The 17,531-nt window shown below is 51.3% G+C and overlaps 2 protein-coding genes and 1 long non-coding RNA gene across 4 annotated transcripts in view; 2 read left to right on the forward strand and 1 right to left on the reverse strand.

The window, feature by feature from the left end:
- On the forward strand, window positions 1–15,239 carry SQSTM1 (sequestosome 1). Of its 2 annotated transcripts, XM_012789923.2 has the most exons (8): window positions 2–266; window positions 2,876–2,971; window positions 3,454–3,683; window positions 3,773–3,914; window positions 5,157–5,237; window positions 12,713–12,927; window positions 13,289–13,484; window positions 14,440–15,239. In XM_012789923.2, exons 1-8 carry the CDS (start codon window positions 62–64, stop codon window positions 14,595–14,597), a joined length of 1,323 nt encoding a protein of 440 aa, XP_012645377.1. In that variant the 5' UTR covers window positions 2–61; the 3' UTR covers window positions 14,598–15,239. The 2 variants fall into 2 exon arrangements, with proteins under 2 accessions (XP_012645378.1, XP_012645377.1); XM_012789924.2 differs by lacking the exon at window positions 5,157–5,237 and having other exon boundaries at window positions 1–266.
- Window positions 5,244–9,550, forward strand: LOC142861595 (uncharacterized). The gene is made up of 2 exons (XR_012912829.1): window positions 5,244–6,437; window positions 8,130–9,550. It is a non-coding gene; the product is annotated as an uncharacterized LOC142861595 (long non-coding RNA).
- MRNIP (MRN complex interacting protein) overlaps window positions 14,643–17,531 on the reverse strand; it is a 16,959-nt gene continuing 14,070 nt past the window's right edge. The window contains 2 exon segments of the mRNA XM_012789925.3: window positions 14,643–15,924; window positions 15,926–16,203. Coding sequence (XP_012645379.2) covers window positions 15,747–15,924; window positions 15,926–16,203 — 456 coding nt within the window. The 3' untranslated portion in view covers window positions 14,643–15,746.

Here is a 17,531-nt window from a genome sequence, read left to right on the forward strand (position 1 = left end):
CGTGTCCCCTACAAAAGGCGCGGCGGCGGGCGCTGCGCGGCGGCTGCTCGGGCTGGCGGCCATGGCGTCGTGCACCGTGAAGGCCTACCTTCTGGGCAAGGAGGACGCGGCGCGCGAGATCCGCCGCTTCAGCTTCTGCTTCAGCCCCGAGCCCGAGGCGGAAGCCGAGGCCGCAGCTGGGCCCGGGCCCTGCGAGCGGCTGCTGAGTCGGGTGGCTGCCCTGTTCCCCGCGCTGCGGCCCGGCGGCTTTCAGGCGCACTACCGCGGTGAGCGGCCCGGGCGCGCTGACGCCAGCCGGGCTGGGCCGCCTGCGGCGGGGCCCGCGGGGCGGGGTGGTCGCCCCCTTCCTCGTCGGCGACGGCCGGTGGACCGTGAGTGGGGCTGTCTGGCTTCTCGCTAGGCGGCGTGGGCCCCCAGTTCGCCTCGGGTGCCTGCACGGTGACCAGGAGTGGTGACCGAGGCCCGGTCCCGACCGTGTTCTTGCGCTCAGCGCTGTCCCTCGGGTGCCCGGGCGGCGGGCCCACGGGCCTGGGGCGTACGGTGCCGCCCTCCCAGTCCGTGCGGTGCGGAGCGGAGCGTGGCGGGACGCGCCAGGGCGCCCTCGCGGCTCTCTGCGGGAACAGGGTGGTCAGGCGGGCGCTCAGGTTACGCTGGACATCCTGCCGCGCCAGGTGGGGGGTTCAGATAATGCCCCAGAAGAGCCCAGACAGGGCGGCCGGGAGGAAGGGCTGGCAGGGAGAGGCAGTGACGCGGGTAAACAAGCGGGGGGTGCGAGGGGACTCTGGGCGGCCTGGCCTGGCCTGGCCTGGGAGCCCGGGACCGCGGAGAGGTGGGGCACTGAGCGCCAGAGGCCAGGCCGCGTTACAGACTTTATCCCACTGGCAGTGGGGCACAGGATCTGAACGTTCCTCAGAGGTGTTTGTGTGGGGACAGAGGCCCAGGAGCTAGTTCAGTTTCCTGCTGCACTGGTGTGGCCAGTGGCTGCTGCGGGTGGGGTTGGGAGGTTGTGGTGGCAGGCAAGTGGCCAAGGCCGGCCCCTGGGAGGGGGCAGTGGTGGAACCTCCCTCTGGAGTGCTGCCAGCCTTCCTGCCACTCTTGTTCTTTAAAAAGATGAGTTTTGTGACAATTTTATTGGGCTATAAGTCACATAGCATACAGTCCACCCAATTGAAGTGAGCAGTTCGGTGGTTTTTAGCATAGTGATAGGTTTGTAGACCATCATCACAATTTTAGAGCCTTTTCTTCATTTTATAATCCCCACGTCCTTTATCTGTCATCTCTCCATCCTCCCATCTCCCCAGCAAACTCTGGTCTGCTCTATCTGTTCATTCTCCTGGCTGGATGCTGCACGAGGTGCAGTCATACAGTGTCGTCTTACAAGTGGTGTCTTTCACTTGGCATAATGTGCTCAGGGTTCACCCAGGTCACAGCACATATTGGTACTTCATTTCTTGTGGCCGAATAATATTCCGTTGTATGGACAGGCCACGATTTGATTATTTGGTCATTACTTGAGAGACATTTGGGTTGTTTCCCCCTCTTGGTGCCACTCCTGTTCTTGTGCTAGATGTTGCCTCTGGTGGCCCACAGGCCTGTCCAGCCTGCAGCTGTGTGGTACAGTTTGGCCCACTTGGTGGTGCTTTAAAACCATTTGAGCTAATGGGTAAAAACTGGAGACTACATACATTTTTTATTAGCTTTGTTGGGGGAAGCAGCAGGCAGATGGGCTCATCTATCTCCTTTTACGCCTAAACCACCAGAAGCCCAAGGCCTTATAAGAGGGCTAGGCCCCTTCGGAGCAGGGCACAGGCAGGGATCTCCCACAGCTGAAGATGGATCTGGGCCTGGTCAGATGTGGACTGAGGGGACACCTTTCTGAAGGGGCAGCTGCCCAGAGGCCGGGCAGTAGGCAGCCAGCTGTTGCTGCTGCCCCTGTACATGCCCTCCGCCTCCTGCGCAGCTACGGCCCAGGGTAGAGCACTGCCATCCAGCAGTGCCAGACTGAAGGTGCAGTCTCACTTCTCACCCCTGCTTCCTCTTGGCTCAGGCAGGTGGGCTCCAGTTTACAGCCTCACAGTTGTCCCTTTAGTACTGACTTCAGTCATTTCAGCAGCTTGTGTCCAGCTGAGTCCCTGGGTGCTCATGTGTTGTCTTTTTTTGGGGGGAGGGGGCACAGAGTCTCACTCTGTTGCCCAGGCTAGAGTGCTGTGGCCTCAGCCTAGCTCACAGCAACCTCAGACTCCTGGGCTCAAGCGATCCTCCTGCTTCAGCCTCCCAAGTAGCTAGGACTACAGGCATGTGCCACCATGCCTGGCTTATTTTTTCTATATATATTTTTAGTTGGCCAATTAATTTCTTTTTTTAGTAGAGACAGGATCTCGCTCTTGCTCAGGCTGGTTTCAAACTCCTGACCTTGAGCGATCCACCTACCTCAGCCTCCCAGAGTGCTAGGATTACAGGCGTGAGCCACCAGGCTTGGCCTCATGTGTTGTCTTTTATTTATACTTATTTTTTTATATGAAGGGGGCAGTGAGGAAGTAAGGGGCTCAGTTTCCTTTTTTTTTTTTTTTTGAAACAGTCTCACTCTCACCCAGGGTAGAATGCAGTGGCATCATCACAGCTCACAGCAACCTCAAACTCATGGGCTCAAGTGATCCTCTTGCCTCAGTCTCCCAAGTAGCTGGGACTTCAGATGTGTGACAATGCCCAGATAATTTTTCTATTTTTAGTAGAGATGGGGGTCTCACTATTGCTCAGGCTGGTTTCAAACTCCTGAACTCAAGCAATCCTCCCACCTCTGCCTCCCAGAGGGATAGGATAACAGGCATGAGCCACCATGCCTGGTCTCTTATATGTCATCTTTTAAACAACTTAGATGAGGATGGGGACTTGGTTGCCTTTTCCAGTGATGAGGAACTGACAATGGCCATGTCCTACGTGAAGGATGACATTTTCCGAATCTACATTAAAGGTAAGGGCTGCTCTGGGGTGCTTTGTGAAACTAGGTGCTCCTGGCTGAGCAAAAATAGGACTTTAATGTCTTCTGAAGAAGGGGTCAGGAGTCTCAGGGCCATGTAAGACAGGGACATAACAAATATTGCACCTGGCCTGAGAGAGGAATCCATGGCCACCGTAGGAATGGGGCCTGGTACCATAGGGCTGGGTCAGCTTTGGGGGCCTTGGTAGGAGCAAGGTCCAAGGTGTGCAGGCCTGGCCCCCTGCTGCTTCTCTGCTGCCTGGGCCACAGGCGCCTGGTTATCGGGTGCTGGGACTGGGAACCTCCTCATAGGCTCTTGGTTGCTCTTTGCTGTCACCTGAGCAACTGAACTCCGTGTGGCCTTGGTGTGGGGGAGCTGGGCAGGCACCTTGCTGACTGTGACAGTCCTGCAGTGATGATGGAGGGGAGGACTCCAGGGGGCCTTATCCTAATGGCTCTCTCCACCCTCCCTGCAGAGAAGAAGGAGTGCCGGCGGGACCACCGCCCCCTATATGCTCAGGAGGCACCCCGCAACATGGTGCACCCCAATGTAATCTGCGACGGTTGCAATGGGCCTGTGGTGGGAACCCGCTACAAGTGCAGCATCTGCCCGGACTATGACCTGTGCGCTGTCTGCGAGGGGAAGGGCCTGCACGGAGGCCACACCAAGATCGCGCTCCCCAGCCCCTCTGGGCACCTCTCCGAGGTGAGCAGGCCCTCCGTGCATGCTGGGGGATGCAGGGTGTCAGGAGCCCCTGCCCCTCACTGCCTTGCCCTCTGCTTACTCTTCCCCAGGGCTTCTCTCACAGCCGCTGGCTCCGCAAGCTGAAACACGGGCACTTTGGGTGGCCAGGCTGGGAGATGGGCCCACCAGGGAACTGGAGCCCACGTCCTCCCCGAGCAGGGGATGCCCACCCCAGCCCGCCCGCGGAATCAGGTGAGGCTCAAGTCTGAACTGCATGCAGGGCTGTTAGCCATGCCTTCCCATGTCCTGAATTCTTGCCACGCCCTTCAGTCCTCACAAGGGCCCTGCAAAGCGGGGAGTATCATCTCTCCATCTCACAAGTAGGGCAACTGAGGTGCCTGAGTGCCTACGTCCACTAATTCATCTCCAGCTCTTCTCACCTCACCAGGCTGCCCTTGAAGTACCCCTGAGGTACAGGCAGGGAGGCCCTTCCCCTAGATCTCTGTGATGTACTTTGTTCTCTTCTCTTTTGTCATAATTGTCAGGAAAATCAGAGCTAAAGTTGTTCAAGTCTTTTTTTTTTTTTTTTTAAGACAGGGTTTTACTCTGTCACCCAGGCTAGAGTGTGATGGTGTTTATCATAGCTCACTGCAACCTCAAACTCCTGAGCTCAAGTGATCCTCCTGTCTCAGCCTCCCAAAATGCTGGGATTATAGGTGTGAACCACCACACCTGGCCTTGCTCCAGTCTTTCAAAAACAGTCTCAAGGCCGGGCGCGGTGGCTCACGCCTGTAATCCTAGCACTCTGGGAGGCCGAGGCGGGCAGATTGCTCGAGGTCAGGAGTTCAAAACCAGCCTGAGCAAGAGTGAGACCCCGTCTCTACTATAAATAGAAAGAAATTAATTGGCCAACTAATATATATAGAAAAAAATTAGCCGGGCATGGCGGCGCATGCCTGTAGTCCCAGCTACTTGGGAGGCTGAGGCAGGAGGATGGCTTGAGCCCAGGAGTTTGAGGTTGCTGTGAGGTAGGCTGATGCTACGGCACTCACTCTAGCCTGTGCAACAAAGCGAGACTCTGTCTCAAAAAAAAAAAAAAAACAGTCTCAAAGTTAAAAACTTACCCATGGCCTTGCATTCTAGATTTTTAGATTCTGATTTTATTAGTCTTACTGTGTCCTTTGATTCACTTCATCTTTTAGGACAAAGATGAGGAAATTTGTTAAACTTTGAGTTAGTAACATATCTAGGATGTGGTCAGTACTTCCCTGTTGTGTGTACTGAGCCCCTGTGGGGTAACTGAACACCAGGGTCACAGAAGAAGGTGGAATGGCCCATGTAGGGGAGGGTGCAGAGTGGGAGAGAGAGGAGAAAGGTGATGAGATTACTAGGGGTAGAGGTCACCTGGGATGACAGGGACCTTGGCTGGCAGGAAGGTGATAGGTATCAAAGGCACTGAATTAAAGATACCTTTTTGTTTTAAAAAAATCAAAGCTTCTGGTCCATCTGAGGATCCCAGCGTGAGTTTCCTGAAGAATGTAGGAGAGAGCGTGGCAGCTGCCCTCGGCCCCCTGGGTGAGTGACCCTCCTTGTCTGTCCCTCAAGGCCAGCTGAGGGCTGCGGTGACTCAGTGTGTACCTTCTGAAACTTCCACCTGGGACCCTGTGGAGAAATGGGTAGTTGACACTGGTGAGGTTCTGTTGCCTCAGATCGGCCTTTGCCAAGTGCTGGACCACAGGCAATTCAAGATCAATTCACTGACAAATTCTTGAGCTTTCCACAGGGACTGAAGTGGAATCAGCCAGCATTTGGCAGGGATACCCAGCAGGGTGACTAGGTTATGGTTGCAGGGCTGGCCTGTCACCTTCTAACTGTCCTTTACTGAGGGAATAACAGTCTGCATTTTCCCCTAAACTGAGCCTTGAGATTTGGACTTGAGGACTTCAGTAGTCGTTAGCTGAGATGCTATTTATTTATTCTTCCTTTTTGTTTGTAACCACCAAACCATTCCTGGGTGTTTGAGTGCTGGGCCTGTGCCAAATTTCAGGGGAAGGGAGCAGTGGAGGCAGGTGCTCTTTGTGACACAGTGCCTCGGACTGCAGAGTAGGTCTGCTGGTGTGGGTGACCCCCAGCAGGCACTCCAGAGTAGTGCCACGTGACCTCAGGTGCAGGCTCTGAGATACTCTCCTGTGGCTTTAGAAAGTGCTGGCTGCATTCATCCAAGGGTCTGGAGGTGGGTGCTGCAGGGTTTGGCTTGTGGCAGTAAGAATCAGCTCATGAAGGTGACTTCCAGTTCAAGGTTGTAAGAGATCATGATTGCAGACTAGAAGAGAGAGCTCATCTTTGTGACTGCAGTAGCAGGTAGTGTCCACCTAGCCTGTCCAAAGGTTGTGTCCAATTTCTATCAGGAATGCTGATGGGAGGGGTCCCCCGACCCCACCTGCTATACCCTGCCATGGCTACAGGGCATGACCGCCATCTGCTTCAACCCCACTTGTTCTGCTTTGAGGCAGCAGTGACATCTTAGCATTGCTGCTGCTAAATTAAACAGCTCAGACCACACACATGGCTTCTATACTGGAGTTAGAGGTTTTGAGAGAATGAGAAAAAAAGTTGTTATTCTTAATGCCTTCCAACGAGGGTAAAACAGTGGTGCAGTGATCAGAGTCTAATTGGGAGATAGGCTGTGCCTAAACACCTCTGCCATTCACTCGGGACACAGTAAAAGTCTGAAAAATTGCAGTTGAAATTTTTTTTTTGAGACAGTCTCACTCTGTTGCCCGGGCTACAGTGCTGAGCTCACAGCAACCTCGAGCTCCTGGGCTCAAGCAATCCTTCTGCCTCAGCCTCTTGAGTAGCTGGGACTACAGGCATGCGCCACCATGCCCGGCTAATTTTTTTTTATATATTTTTAGTTGTTCCACTAATTTCTTTCTATTTTTAATAGAGATGGGGTCTTGCTCTTGCTCAGTCTGGTCTCGAACTCCTGACCTCGAGCAATCCTCCTGCCTCAGCCTCCCAGAGTGCTAGGATTACAGGAGTGAGCCACCGTGCCTGGCCTGCAGTTGAATTTTGAGGCATATGCCTCCAACTAATGGGCTGTTAGGGACCCTGGGCAGCTTGTCTGGAGGAAACAAATGAACAGTGGTTCTCAAGCCTTGCTGAGCGTCAGAATCACCAATGAAGGGTTTTGGGAGTATATATTTTGGTGTATGGAAACGTGATTAAAATTATGAAGAACAAAAGCCCTTCACTAAAAGAATGAAGGAGAGCCATGCCGGAAAGCCACAAAGCCAAGTCTGGTTCAGGCAAGGACTTTGAAACAGAGCAGCCCCCAGCCCTGGCCTGCCTTGGTCTTGTAAGTGGGTCCTGATGGGGCCCGGGCCTCTTGCTTTGGAGGTTTCCATTTGTTGTTACAGTCACGGGTATTTTTCGTTCTTTATGAGGACCTAAAAGCAGGATGACTCACATGGTAACTGCCTAGAAGAGACTGTTCCCAGAGCAGGGCCCAAGGGGAACGAGTCAGCAGCAGGCTCCAGTGGCAGTGTGTGGAGGGGCAGTGACTGTCAAGCACAGAGCCTCTGCCTTTTTTGTTAGGTGCTGTGAGAAGCAGCTGTGTGATCCACCACTGAGGCCCAGGACTTTGTTGGCCTGGAGGTCGCAGTCACTGATGTCTAGGACATAAAGCAGCAGGACCCTTCCTGTTCACAGTATCTTTGATCAACACACCTACACATAGAGGCTTTGGGGGCAGCTGGTCACAGGACATTGTCCAGTGTGGTAAACTCTGGGTTGAAATCTCAGGGTTTATTCAAGTTGTAGGAACCCAAATTCTATAGGGTGTCCCAAAAGTCTCCATACAAGGAAACATTTTGTAAAATTTTGTAATGACTATTTTGTAAACAAAGGTACATAAAACTATAATTTCCCATTTTCCTATGTATGGTGACTTTTGGGACAACCCTGAATAATCTCTGCTCTGTTTACAGAAGTGTCCAATCACTCACCCAGTTTTTAAAAATGTACTATTCTTTCAGCTTTTCTGTTTGCTTCATAAAGAAAAGTTGGAAGGAAAAAAGAAAAACTAAGTACTACAGATGGAGGCAGCTGTAGTTAAGCCTGCTTTTATCTCTGCTCCCCTCAAATGCTACTAAAACAACAGTAAAGGCTTAAGCAAAGAGGCATAAAGCAGCAAGGACAAGAAAAAGGGAAAGAGGCTGGGTGCAGTGGCTCACACCTGTACTCCTAGCTCTCTGGGAGGCAGAGGCGGGCAGATTGCTCGAGGTCAGGAGTTCAAAACCAGCCTGGGCAAGAGTGAGACACCGTCTCTACTAAAAATACAAAGAAATTAATTGGCCAACTAAAAATATATATAGAACAACTTAGCCAGGCATCGTGGCTCACACCTGTAGTCCCAGCTACTTGGGAGGCTAAGGCAGAAGGATTGCCTGAGCCCAGGAATTTGAGGTTGCTGTGAGCTAGGCTGACGCCACAACGCTCACTCTAGCTTGGGTAACAAAGCGAGACTCTGTCTCAAAAAAAGAAAAAAAAAAAAGGGAAAGAAAGTAAGAGAGGAAAATATAAGAAGATGTCAGATTTTGGAAGACAGGAAATGATGGGGATGGCAGGCAACTGCGGAGGCATCAACACACCCACACATAGAGGTGTGTTGATGTGATCAACACATCGCACATAGAGGCAACTGCGGAGACCTGTACGCAGCCCTGTTGAGAGGCAAGACCATCTGCTAGGTGCCAGGAAAGGCAAGAGGGGGGAGTGACACGGCCAGGCTACAAGGGGACAGGTTGAAAACCTCTAGTAAGGGTCACTAAGAGGCTCCAGGGTGTCTCTCAGCCAGGTGATGGTCCTTGCCACCCCTGCAGGAGACCTATGTTTGATTCCAGGGGCACCTGACCCAGGGTAGCTTCAGCCATGGGATACTGGGGACACAGCAGAACGCATTAACCAGGCACTGGGCATCATGAGCAAGGAGTGGGCCCAGCAGCCACTTCCTTGGCCAGACAGGAGATGGGGAGTCCCTCTTGAGGGAGGCTGAATGCTCCAGAAGAGTCCTACAGCCCCCACCAGCTGGGCTGTAGTCACCCTACAGAGGGGAAGCTAAGGCAGGCCCTGGCCCCACAGAGAGGGCTTCCTGTGGGCCTCTTCTTAGTGCCTCACTAGGGTCAGACAGGCACAGCCACCAGCCATCCAAGGAGAGCCTCTGCACATGGAAAAGAAGGCCTTACAAAGTCATAATGTACTGAATGAGATATAAGAGTACTTTATCCATGAAAAGGAGTGGAATACTATAAAAAGGGGAACAAAGGGAACAGAATAAGAAAGTTCTTACAAATTAAAAAAAAAAAATAGGAAGAAGAAAACTAAAAATATGTTTTTGTTTTTTTTTTTAAGACAGTCTCACTTTGTTGCCCTGGCTAGAGTGAGTAGCGTGGCATCAGCCTGGCTCACAGCATCCTCAAACTCCTGGGCTCAAGAGATCCTGCTGCCTCAGCCTCCCGAGTAGCTGGGACTACAGGCATGCACCACCATGCCCAGCTAGTTTTTTGTATATATATATTTTAGTTGGTCAATTAATTTTTCTCTTTTTAGTAGAGATGGGGTCTCGCTCAGGCTGGTTTCCAAACTTCTGACCTCGAGTGATCTACCTGCTTCAGCCTCCCACAGTGCTAGGATTACAGGCGTGAGCCATCACGCCCAGCCAGAAAACTAAAAATTTAAGAAGGCTTAGATTCTAAGATTGTCTTAAGGAGTTATTCCAAAAGCAAAATAAATAGAAATAGAAAAGATGAAAAAATTAGTAGAAGGTTAATCCTAGAAGCCCAATATAGGATGAATAGGAATCCCAGAAAGAGAACAGAAAACTGAAATGAGGAAATGAACAGGGAATGCAGGACAGGTTTTTGGCACTGTTGATAATCTCAAGGTTGAAAGGGGCCCAGAATGCCTGGAACAATGATTGAGAAAGACCCCACAGCAAAGCTTTTTGCTGTCAGACACCAGAGCCCGGCATGAGGAGGGCTCCTGGAACTCTCCTGGTCACTGTGATGTGCGCAGGCACAAAGGGCAACAATGGGACGCTAGCAGACAGTGGAACAACTTTGGTCACTTCAAAAGTCAGTCAAGGCCGGGCGTGGTGGCTCACGCCTGTAATCCTAGCACTTTGGGAGGCCGAGGCGGGCAGATTGCTCAAGGTCAGGAGTTCGAAACCAGCCTGAGCGAGACCCCATCTCTACCAAAAATAGAAATAAATTAATTGACCAACTAAAAATATATATACAAAAAAAAAATTAGCCAGGCATGGTGGCGCATGCCTGTAGTCCCAGCTACTCGGGAGGCTGAGGCAGTAGGATCGCTGAGCCCCGGAGATTGAGGTTGCTATGAGCTAGGCTGACGCCACGGCACTCACTCTAGCCTGGGCAACAAAGTGAGACTCTATCTCAAAAAAAAAAAAAAAAGTCAGTCAGTCAAAAAGGTTCTTCTTTTTTCTTTCTTTTTTAAGACAGAGTCTCACTTTGTTGCCCAGGCTAGAGTGAGTGCCGTGGCATCAGCCTAGCTCACAGCAACCTCAATCTCCTGGGTTAAAGCAATCCTCCTGCCTCAGCCCCTCGAGTAGCTGGGACTACAGGCATGCGCCACCATGCCTGGCTAATTTTTTTTTTTTTTTTGGTATATATATTTTTAGTTGGTCAATTAATTTTTTTCTATTTTTAGTAGAAACGGGGTCTTGCTCTTGCTCAGGCTGGTTTCAAACTCCTGACCTCGAGTGATCCTCCCGCCTACGGCCTCCCAGAGTGCTAGGATTACAGGCATGAGCCACCGTGCCTGGCCTAAAAAGGTTTTTCAACCTATAATTCTATACTAAGCTAAAATGATCAAACAAGAGAGCAGAACAGTGCTGACCTTGGCTTGAATCAAATAAAGAAGTAAACCTAGGATGAAGAACAGAGGTACCAGGAAATGGGACCTCACACAGGAGAGAGGTAAAGGGAGTTGCCAGGTGAAAGTCGAGGCCGCCATTGCCACACAGCCAGGCGCCTGCCCGTGTACTGCTAGCTCTGGCCGCAGCAGGCACTCCAGGGAAAATACCAGAACTCATGGGGCCTCTGATCTGCTTTGCCCTCATAGAAAATTGTAGAGATGCTGCTGGAGAAATGGGGAAAGTTAGCAAATGAAAAAGAGGGCATTGTTAGTGGCAGGAAAACAAAAATCTATACAAGGACATAATCATGTCCACTGCTTGGCCCAGCAAAGAACAATTTTTTTTTTTGAGACAGAGTCTATGTTGCCTGGTCTAGAGTGCTGTGATGTCAGCCTAGCTCACAGCAACTTCAAACTCCTGGGCTCAAGCAATCCTCCTGCCTCAGCCTCCTGAGTAGCTGGGACTACAGGCGGATGCCACCATCCCTGGCTAATTTTTCTATTTTTTTAGTGGAGATGGGGTCTTGGCTTTGCTCAGGCTGGTCTCGAACTTCTAGCTAAAGGGATCCTACTGACTCAGCCTAACAGGGTGCCCGGATTACAAGCATGAGCCACCATGCCCGGCCCAAAGAACGATATTTATGTAGTGGCACTTCATAAACATGGAATGCTGCTTTAACCCAAAAATTGAGTTTTTAAAAAAGGATAGGGGAAGGGGAGGTAAATATTGATCTAGTGTAAGAAGCGACCAGATGTAAACTGGAACATCAGGCAAGAGCAGCAGGAGCTGAGGGAGCACAGGGAGCTCAGGTGCAGGCAGGGCATGGGGAGTCAGGGAGTATGCACCAAAGCCTCCGGACACATCTGGGAAATATTGGTGCTAAGCTGTGGGTGTGAGTTCTTAGCTAAATTTGAATTTAGAAATCGGTGCAGGTGATTCTACCATTGGAGCATGCGTGAGCCTGGAGGCACGCAGGCCACCCCATGTTGCCTGTCTCAGGGCCTCACTTTGCTGGCAGGGTCTGCCTGCTTCCCCGAGCTGAACCCTAGTGTTTGAATGCATGCACCTTGCCTGTGGGTATGATGTACGCTGTTCAGGTGATCAGTACACTAAAAGGCTAGACATCACCACTATGCAATTCATCTCTGTAATCAAAAACTACTCATGGCCAGGCGCCGTGGCTTACACCTATAATCCTAGCACTCTGGGAGTCCAAGGTGGGCGGATTGCTCGAGGTCAGGAGTTCAAAACCAGCCTGAACAAGAGCGAGACCCTATCTCTACTAAAAATAGAAAGAAATTAATTGGCCAACTAATATATATAGAAAAAATTAGCCGGGCATGGTGGCGCATGCCTGTAGTTCCGGCTACTCGGGAGCCTGAGGCAGGAGGATGGTTTGGGTCCAGAATTTGAGGTTGGTGTGAGCTAGGCTGACGCCACAGCACTCTAGACTGGGTAACAGAGCAAGACTCTGTCTCAAAAACAAAACTACTCATACCCTTAAATCTACTGAAGTAAAAACCAAAAAAAAAAAAAGGGTACTTAGCATAGCACAAAACCCTGTGTGCCACCGTGGTGTGGCATTTGGTTTTCGCTGCGGATGTGGCATCTGGCCACGTGTCGTGTTTGATTCACCATGTTCATATGGCCTGGCCAGCGTACTGTGCAGCCTGTGTTCTGCATGGTCTCTGTGGACTTTGTGGCTCAGAAGCTGACCTTGGATGTTAGCTGAGGTTAATGTTTTGCTAATTGGAGGAAGAGACAGGTCCAACATGGTGAACGTACTGGAAGAGCGTTTGTGGAAGCCAAGGTGATTTGGGGTAAGGATACTGGGAGAGAAGCCCTTGGGATCCTGAAAATCACAGGGCACCTTCTGCCTCATGGCTTTGTGTCTTGGCGGGTCCCATGCTATCTGCCTGACTCTGGGCCAAGCTCCGTAGTAAAGCCCAGTGTCTGTGTCCATCCAGTAAGGACCACCTTTCCAACCTTCACAGGCTGTGGGGACAACAGAGGACCTCTGTGAGCCTGTAGTCCCCACATGCCGAAACCCTGCCAGCAGGCCCATCCTCTGGGGGACTTCATAGCTTCCAGTTTCTTCCCTGGCCTCTAGGCATTGAAGTTGATATTGATGTGGAACATGGAGGGAAAAGAAGCCGCCTGATGCCCATCTCTCCAGAGACTTCCAGCACAGAAGAGAAGAGTGGCTCTCAGCCAAGCAGCTGCTCTTCTGACCCCACCAAGCCAGAAGGGAACGTCGAGAATACCGAGCAGTCTCTGGCAGAGCAAATGAAAAAGATCGAACTGGAGTCTGTGGGGCAGCCCGAGGCAAGCCTGTTCCCCTCCTGCCACCTGTCACTGCCTACTGCTTTCTGCCCCACACTGCTGCCTCATCCCCAGCACCTACAGAGCCCCACTTATGTAGCCCAAGGCTCCCTGGTGCTGTTGCAGAGTTATGTTTGTGGCACTTAAGTCACTGTGAACCTTCTGCTAGAACTTTGTAGGGAAAAATATACTTGGTCTTTGTGAGTGCCTCACCGTTGCCTGTAGCACCTTGCCAGCCCTGCCTGGGTACCTCACGCACAATCATACACACCCCCATCACACCCTGACTCCTCCAGGAAGAAGTGCTGTGCTCAGCTTGGCCTGCTGTCATTTCCCTTGTGTGCTCATGTGACTTTTGTTCCAGGAACAGATGGAATCTGACAACTGTTCTGGAGGAGATGATGACTGGACCCATTTATCTTCAAAAGAAGTGGACCCATCGACAGGTGAACTCCAGTCTCTACAGATGCCAGACTCTGAAGGGCCAAGCTCTTTGGACCCTTCTCAGGAAGGACCCACAGGGCTGAAGGAAGCTGCCCTGTACCCACATCTTCCACCAGGTGAGTGATATAGGAGGTTTTGTATTTCTGCCTTTCTCTTTCAGAGCATCCTGTCACCTTCTGATTTCAGCAACACAGATCAAAGGATGGGGTGTTCTCTGCCATGGGGCTCGTCTGTAGACACAGAAATCAGGAGTAGGCTTTGTCCTTGGAGTTTATACTGAGTGATAGTAGATGAGCTCAGATTTAGACCAAGAATGAAGAAGGCAGGTGTGACTAGAAGATACCATGGGTTTGGCACTGGCTCGTGATTCTGACAGTGGACTCACCCCATGTTCACTTTCCTCACAGCAAGGGCTGACCTTAGTGCAGCGGTCACGGCCAAGATCCCTGTAGGTGCCAGGCAGGAAGCCACCATGTGAAGTGGGTGGTTTGGAAAGCAGCAGAGTGAGGTGGGGACTGGTAGTCAGAGTGACTCTGAATAAAAGACACAGCTTAGGTTCCTTATTATCATGTTGCAGTGACATAAGTAGTGTTGAGTAATGGGTGAGCCAACTGTTGGGTTGCCAGTATATATCTTCTCTGTCTCTGAGCAGGAGGTAGCAAACTATGGCCTGTGGGCTAAGAGTGATTCTTACATTTTTAAATCAAATGATGTGACAATTAGATGAAATTCAAATTTCAGTGTCCATAAATGAAGTTTCATTGGAACATAGCCATGCTCATATGTTTTCATCCTGTGTGGCTGCTCTGGGGCCACAGTGGCAGAATTCAGTAGTTGTGGCAGAGCCTGCACAGCCAGCCAGAAATAGCTACAGTCTGGCCCTGTACAAAAAATACTTGTCAGCAGCTGCATCTTGGGGATTCTTGGGAGGGCTTGAGGTCCCAGGGCAGGGCTGGCCCCTGGTGGGCATTGGGGATTTCCTGGCTGAAGACCAGGATGCCAGTGTCTGTGCCTTGGGTTGCATATGGGGCTTAGCAACGCTTGCTCATGGCTTCTCATTGTTCTTGGCAGAGGCTGACCCGAGGCTGATCGAGTCCCTGTCTCAGATGTTGTCCATGGGGTTCTCTGATGAAGGCGGCTGGCTCACCAGGCTCCTCCAGACCAAGAATTATGACATTGGAGCTGCTCTGGACACCATCCAGTATTCAAAGCACCCGCCACCATTGTGACCACTTCTGTTCACCAGTGTTCTCCTTTTTGGTCTCATAGTTGTGTTGAGCTAGTGTATGATGCAGGCCTCTGCATGGGCCAGTTTCTCTGCCTTCTTATTCCAGAATCGGGGGGTAGGGTGCATGAAGCCATTCAGGCAGCAGAACAAGTGACGTGGGGGGAAAGTCTGAGTGTGCCCATCGATGTCTAAGAAGCTAGCCTGGCCTCCCTCAGTGCCCTGGCTCCTTGCAGCTTTCCAGGGCAGAGCAGGCCCTGGCCCCAGCCTCTATCCTGCCAGAGGCATACCAGCAGCCTGATGGCCTTCTGATTTTTTTTTTTTAAGTTAACTAGTAGTACTGAGTTGATTTTCTGCTAGAAACCTGATATATTCTGATTTTGAAGGAGAGCTGGGAGGATGGGGTAGCCGGTGGCTGCAGGGTCCCTACTGGGGAACCAGGAAGGGAAGACCACATGCGATGCTGCCTGCCACGTGCTGACCCTCTTCTCCTAACCACAATGGTTCAGTTCTCTCATTTCCAAATGTGTCAGCTGCTTTTAAAGTGAGAAGAGTCCTTTGAAGTGAGAAGAGTCCTTTGTAGCCATCCTATTTCCATATTTCTAAACAATCTGTAATTAAATGGTATCAGCACTTTAATCAACAATGTTGTCCTAGTGTCAGTTGCAACGAGAAATGATTTGTTAGGCAGTAATGTTTACTGTTGGTCCTTGTACACCATGCCTGTTAAAAACCTAGGGGGACCTGTAATCCTAGCACTTTGGAAGGCTGAGGCGGGCAGATTGCTCAAGGTCAGGAGTTCGAAACCAGCCTGAGTGAGACCCTGTCTCTACCAAAAATAGAAATAAATTAATTGACCAACTAAAAAATATATATATACAGAAAATTAGCCGGGCATGGTGGTGCATGCCTGTCCCAGCTACTCGGGAGGCTGAGGCAGTAGGATCGCTGAGCCCTGGAGATTGAGGTTGCTGTGAGCCAGGCTGACGCCATGGCACTCACTCTAGCCTGGGCAACAAAGTGAGACTCTGTCTCAAAAAAAAAAAAAAAAAAAAAAAAACCTAGGGGGAACCCTGTTTCCTTGCTATAGGAGTCCAGTGGAAAGAGGCCCGTGTAATAAGTGTATCTCAGTCAGTAACACGCTAGTTTCAGTTCACAGATCATCCTCCCCAGTTGTAAAGAGGTCACACAGTTGCATGGGTGGGGGCTTTTGTGCCTCTTGGATCAGGGACCCACTCTCTGCCTGAGAAATCCCCACGCTCCACAACTGCCCAGCAGTTGTGGAGGCCTTCCAGCAGGGCCTCTCAGATCCAGATGTGGGGGTGTGTGTGGCCTTCCCTTGGGCTCTGGGCCCTGCGGGTCCCTTGCTCAACCTATACCGGACCAGCTGGTACAGGTTGTAGTAGTAGTCTCTGTGGCTCTGTGTCCACATGTGAGCTGTCCTCAGTTGACAGGAGAATTCGTGTCCTTTCAGAAGGTATGGTTTTGACACGCTGGGCAGCACTCTGTAGTTCCCACAGATGAGCACCACGCTCACTGGTGCTGCAGTCCACAGAGTTCTGGAGGCACTGGCTGTCTCGTTTCACCTTCCCGATCAGGCCAGCACAGCCCTAAAATAGAAATGGAGAAGATGACCTCACCCTTGTTAGTGAGGACATCTGTAGGTGCCTGGGCCGGCAGGCTGCCCTATGGCAACCTTGCCTTGTGCTTGAAGCCTGTCTACTCCTGCAGGCTAGCAAGTGGGGGACAGGCTTTGAGGGTTAGCAAAGCAAAGCGAATAAACACTCTTCACCTCATCCCAGTGCCTCCGCTAAATCCCATGGCCTGGCTGTCCACAAAAAGACATTCTCCTGTCATCAGGTGGTCCATCTCCTGGGGACTGTAGAATCAGGTCGGGATGCCTGAGAGGAGGTGAGATCAGGGGGGCCCTGGAGACCATCTGCAAAGGGATGGGATGACTCCCAGAACTGCACTGGGCTTCTGCAGCTGTGGCAATCGTTGCACTGAGCTCCCTGTGGGGTAGGACATAGGTGCAGGGGGGGCCTGGCTTCTACCTCAGGAACCGAAGATCCACTGAAAATGGGTTTCACGGCCGACAAAGGGATTTGAAGGTAGTGACGGAGCAGGTCCCTGCAGCGCGGCCACCCAGGCAACATGGAAGAGGCTCTGCAGTGCTGATGCTTACTGTTGGCTTTGCTTGTGTTGCACTTACTGTGACCTCACTCAAGCCTCTCATCCTCACCTTTAAAACAAAGGAATAGGCCAGGTGCGGTGGCTCACGCCTGTAATCCTAGCACTCTGGGAGACCGAGGTGGGCCGATCACTCAAGGTCAGGAGTTCCGAAACCAGCTTGAGCAAGAGCGAGACCCCATCTCTACTAAAAATAGAAAGAAATTAATTGACAAACTAAAAATAAATAGAAAAAAATTAGCCGGGCATGGTGGCGCATACCTGTAGTCCCAGCTACTCAGGAGGCTGAGGCAGAAGGATTGCTTGAGCCTAGGAGTTTGAGGTTGCTGTGAACTAGGCTGATGCCACAGCACTCTAGCCTGGGCAACAGAGCGAGACTCTGCCTCAAAAAAAATAAAATAATAATAATAATATAATAAAAATAAAATAATAATAAAATCATGTGCCCAGGGACTGGCACATGATCATTCTTCTGTGGAGATTCGAGGCCACATACTTATCTGGGGTCACAAAGCTAGTTAGTGGCAACACCAAAGTTTGCACTCTGCCTCCTGGTTGTGAGCCAGCGCTCCGTGCGCGGTCTGAGGCTGACTGAAGGCAGACCTTGGCTGACAGTGACTGATGCCCAGTAGCGCCCCTGGCTCAGGCTGAATGTGCACGGGGCCTGCCAGGATGGAAGCATCAAGAACAAGACACCCTAAGTGAAGAGGGTCTCCTGTGCAAGAGTGCACACCGGGGAAGTGCAGGT

The sequence above is a fragment of the Microcebus murinus genome, chromosome 17 (assembly GCF_040939455.1).
Source record: "Microcebus murinus isolate Inina chromosome 17, M.murinus_Inina_mat1.0, whole genome shotgun sequence".
NCBI classification, from domain to species: Eukaryota; Metazoa; Chordata; class Mammalia; order Primates; family Cheirogaleidae; genus Microcebus; species Microcebus murinus.

Coding starts and splice junctions, on each gene's coding strand:
- SQSTM1 (XM_012789923.2), top strand. CDS start 62: ATGGCGTCGTGCACCGTGAAGGCCTACCTTCTGGGCAAGGAGGACGCG. Junction 3,684..3,772: donor CCTCTGGGCACCTCTCCGAG/GTGAGCAGGCCC, acceptor ACTCTTCCCCAG/GGCTTCTCTCACAGCCGCTG. Junction 12,928..13,288: donor AGTCTGTGGGGCAGCCCGAG/GCAAGCCTGTTC, acceptor CTTTTGTTCCAG/GAACAGATGGAATCTGACAA.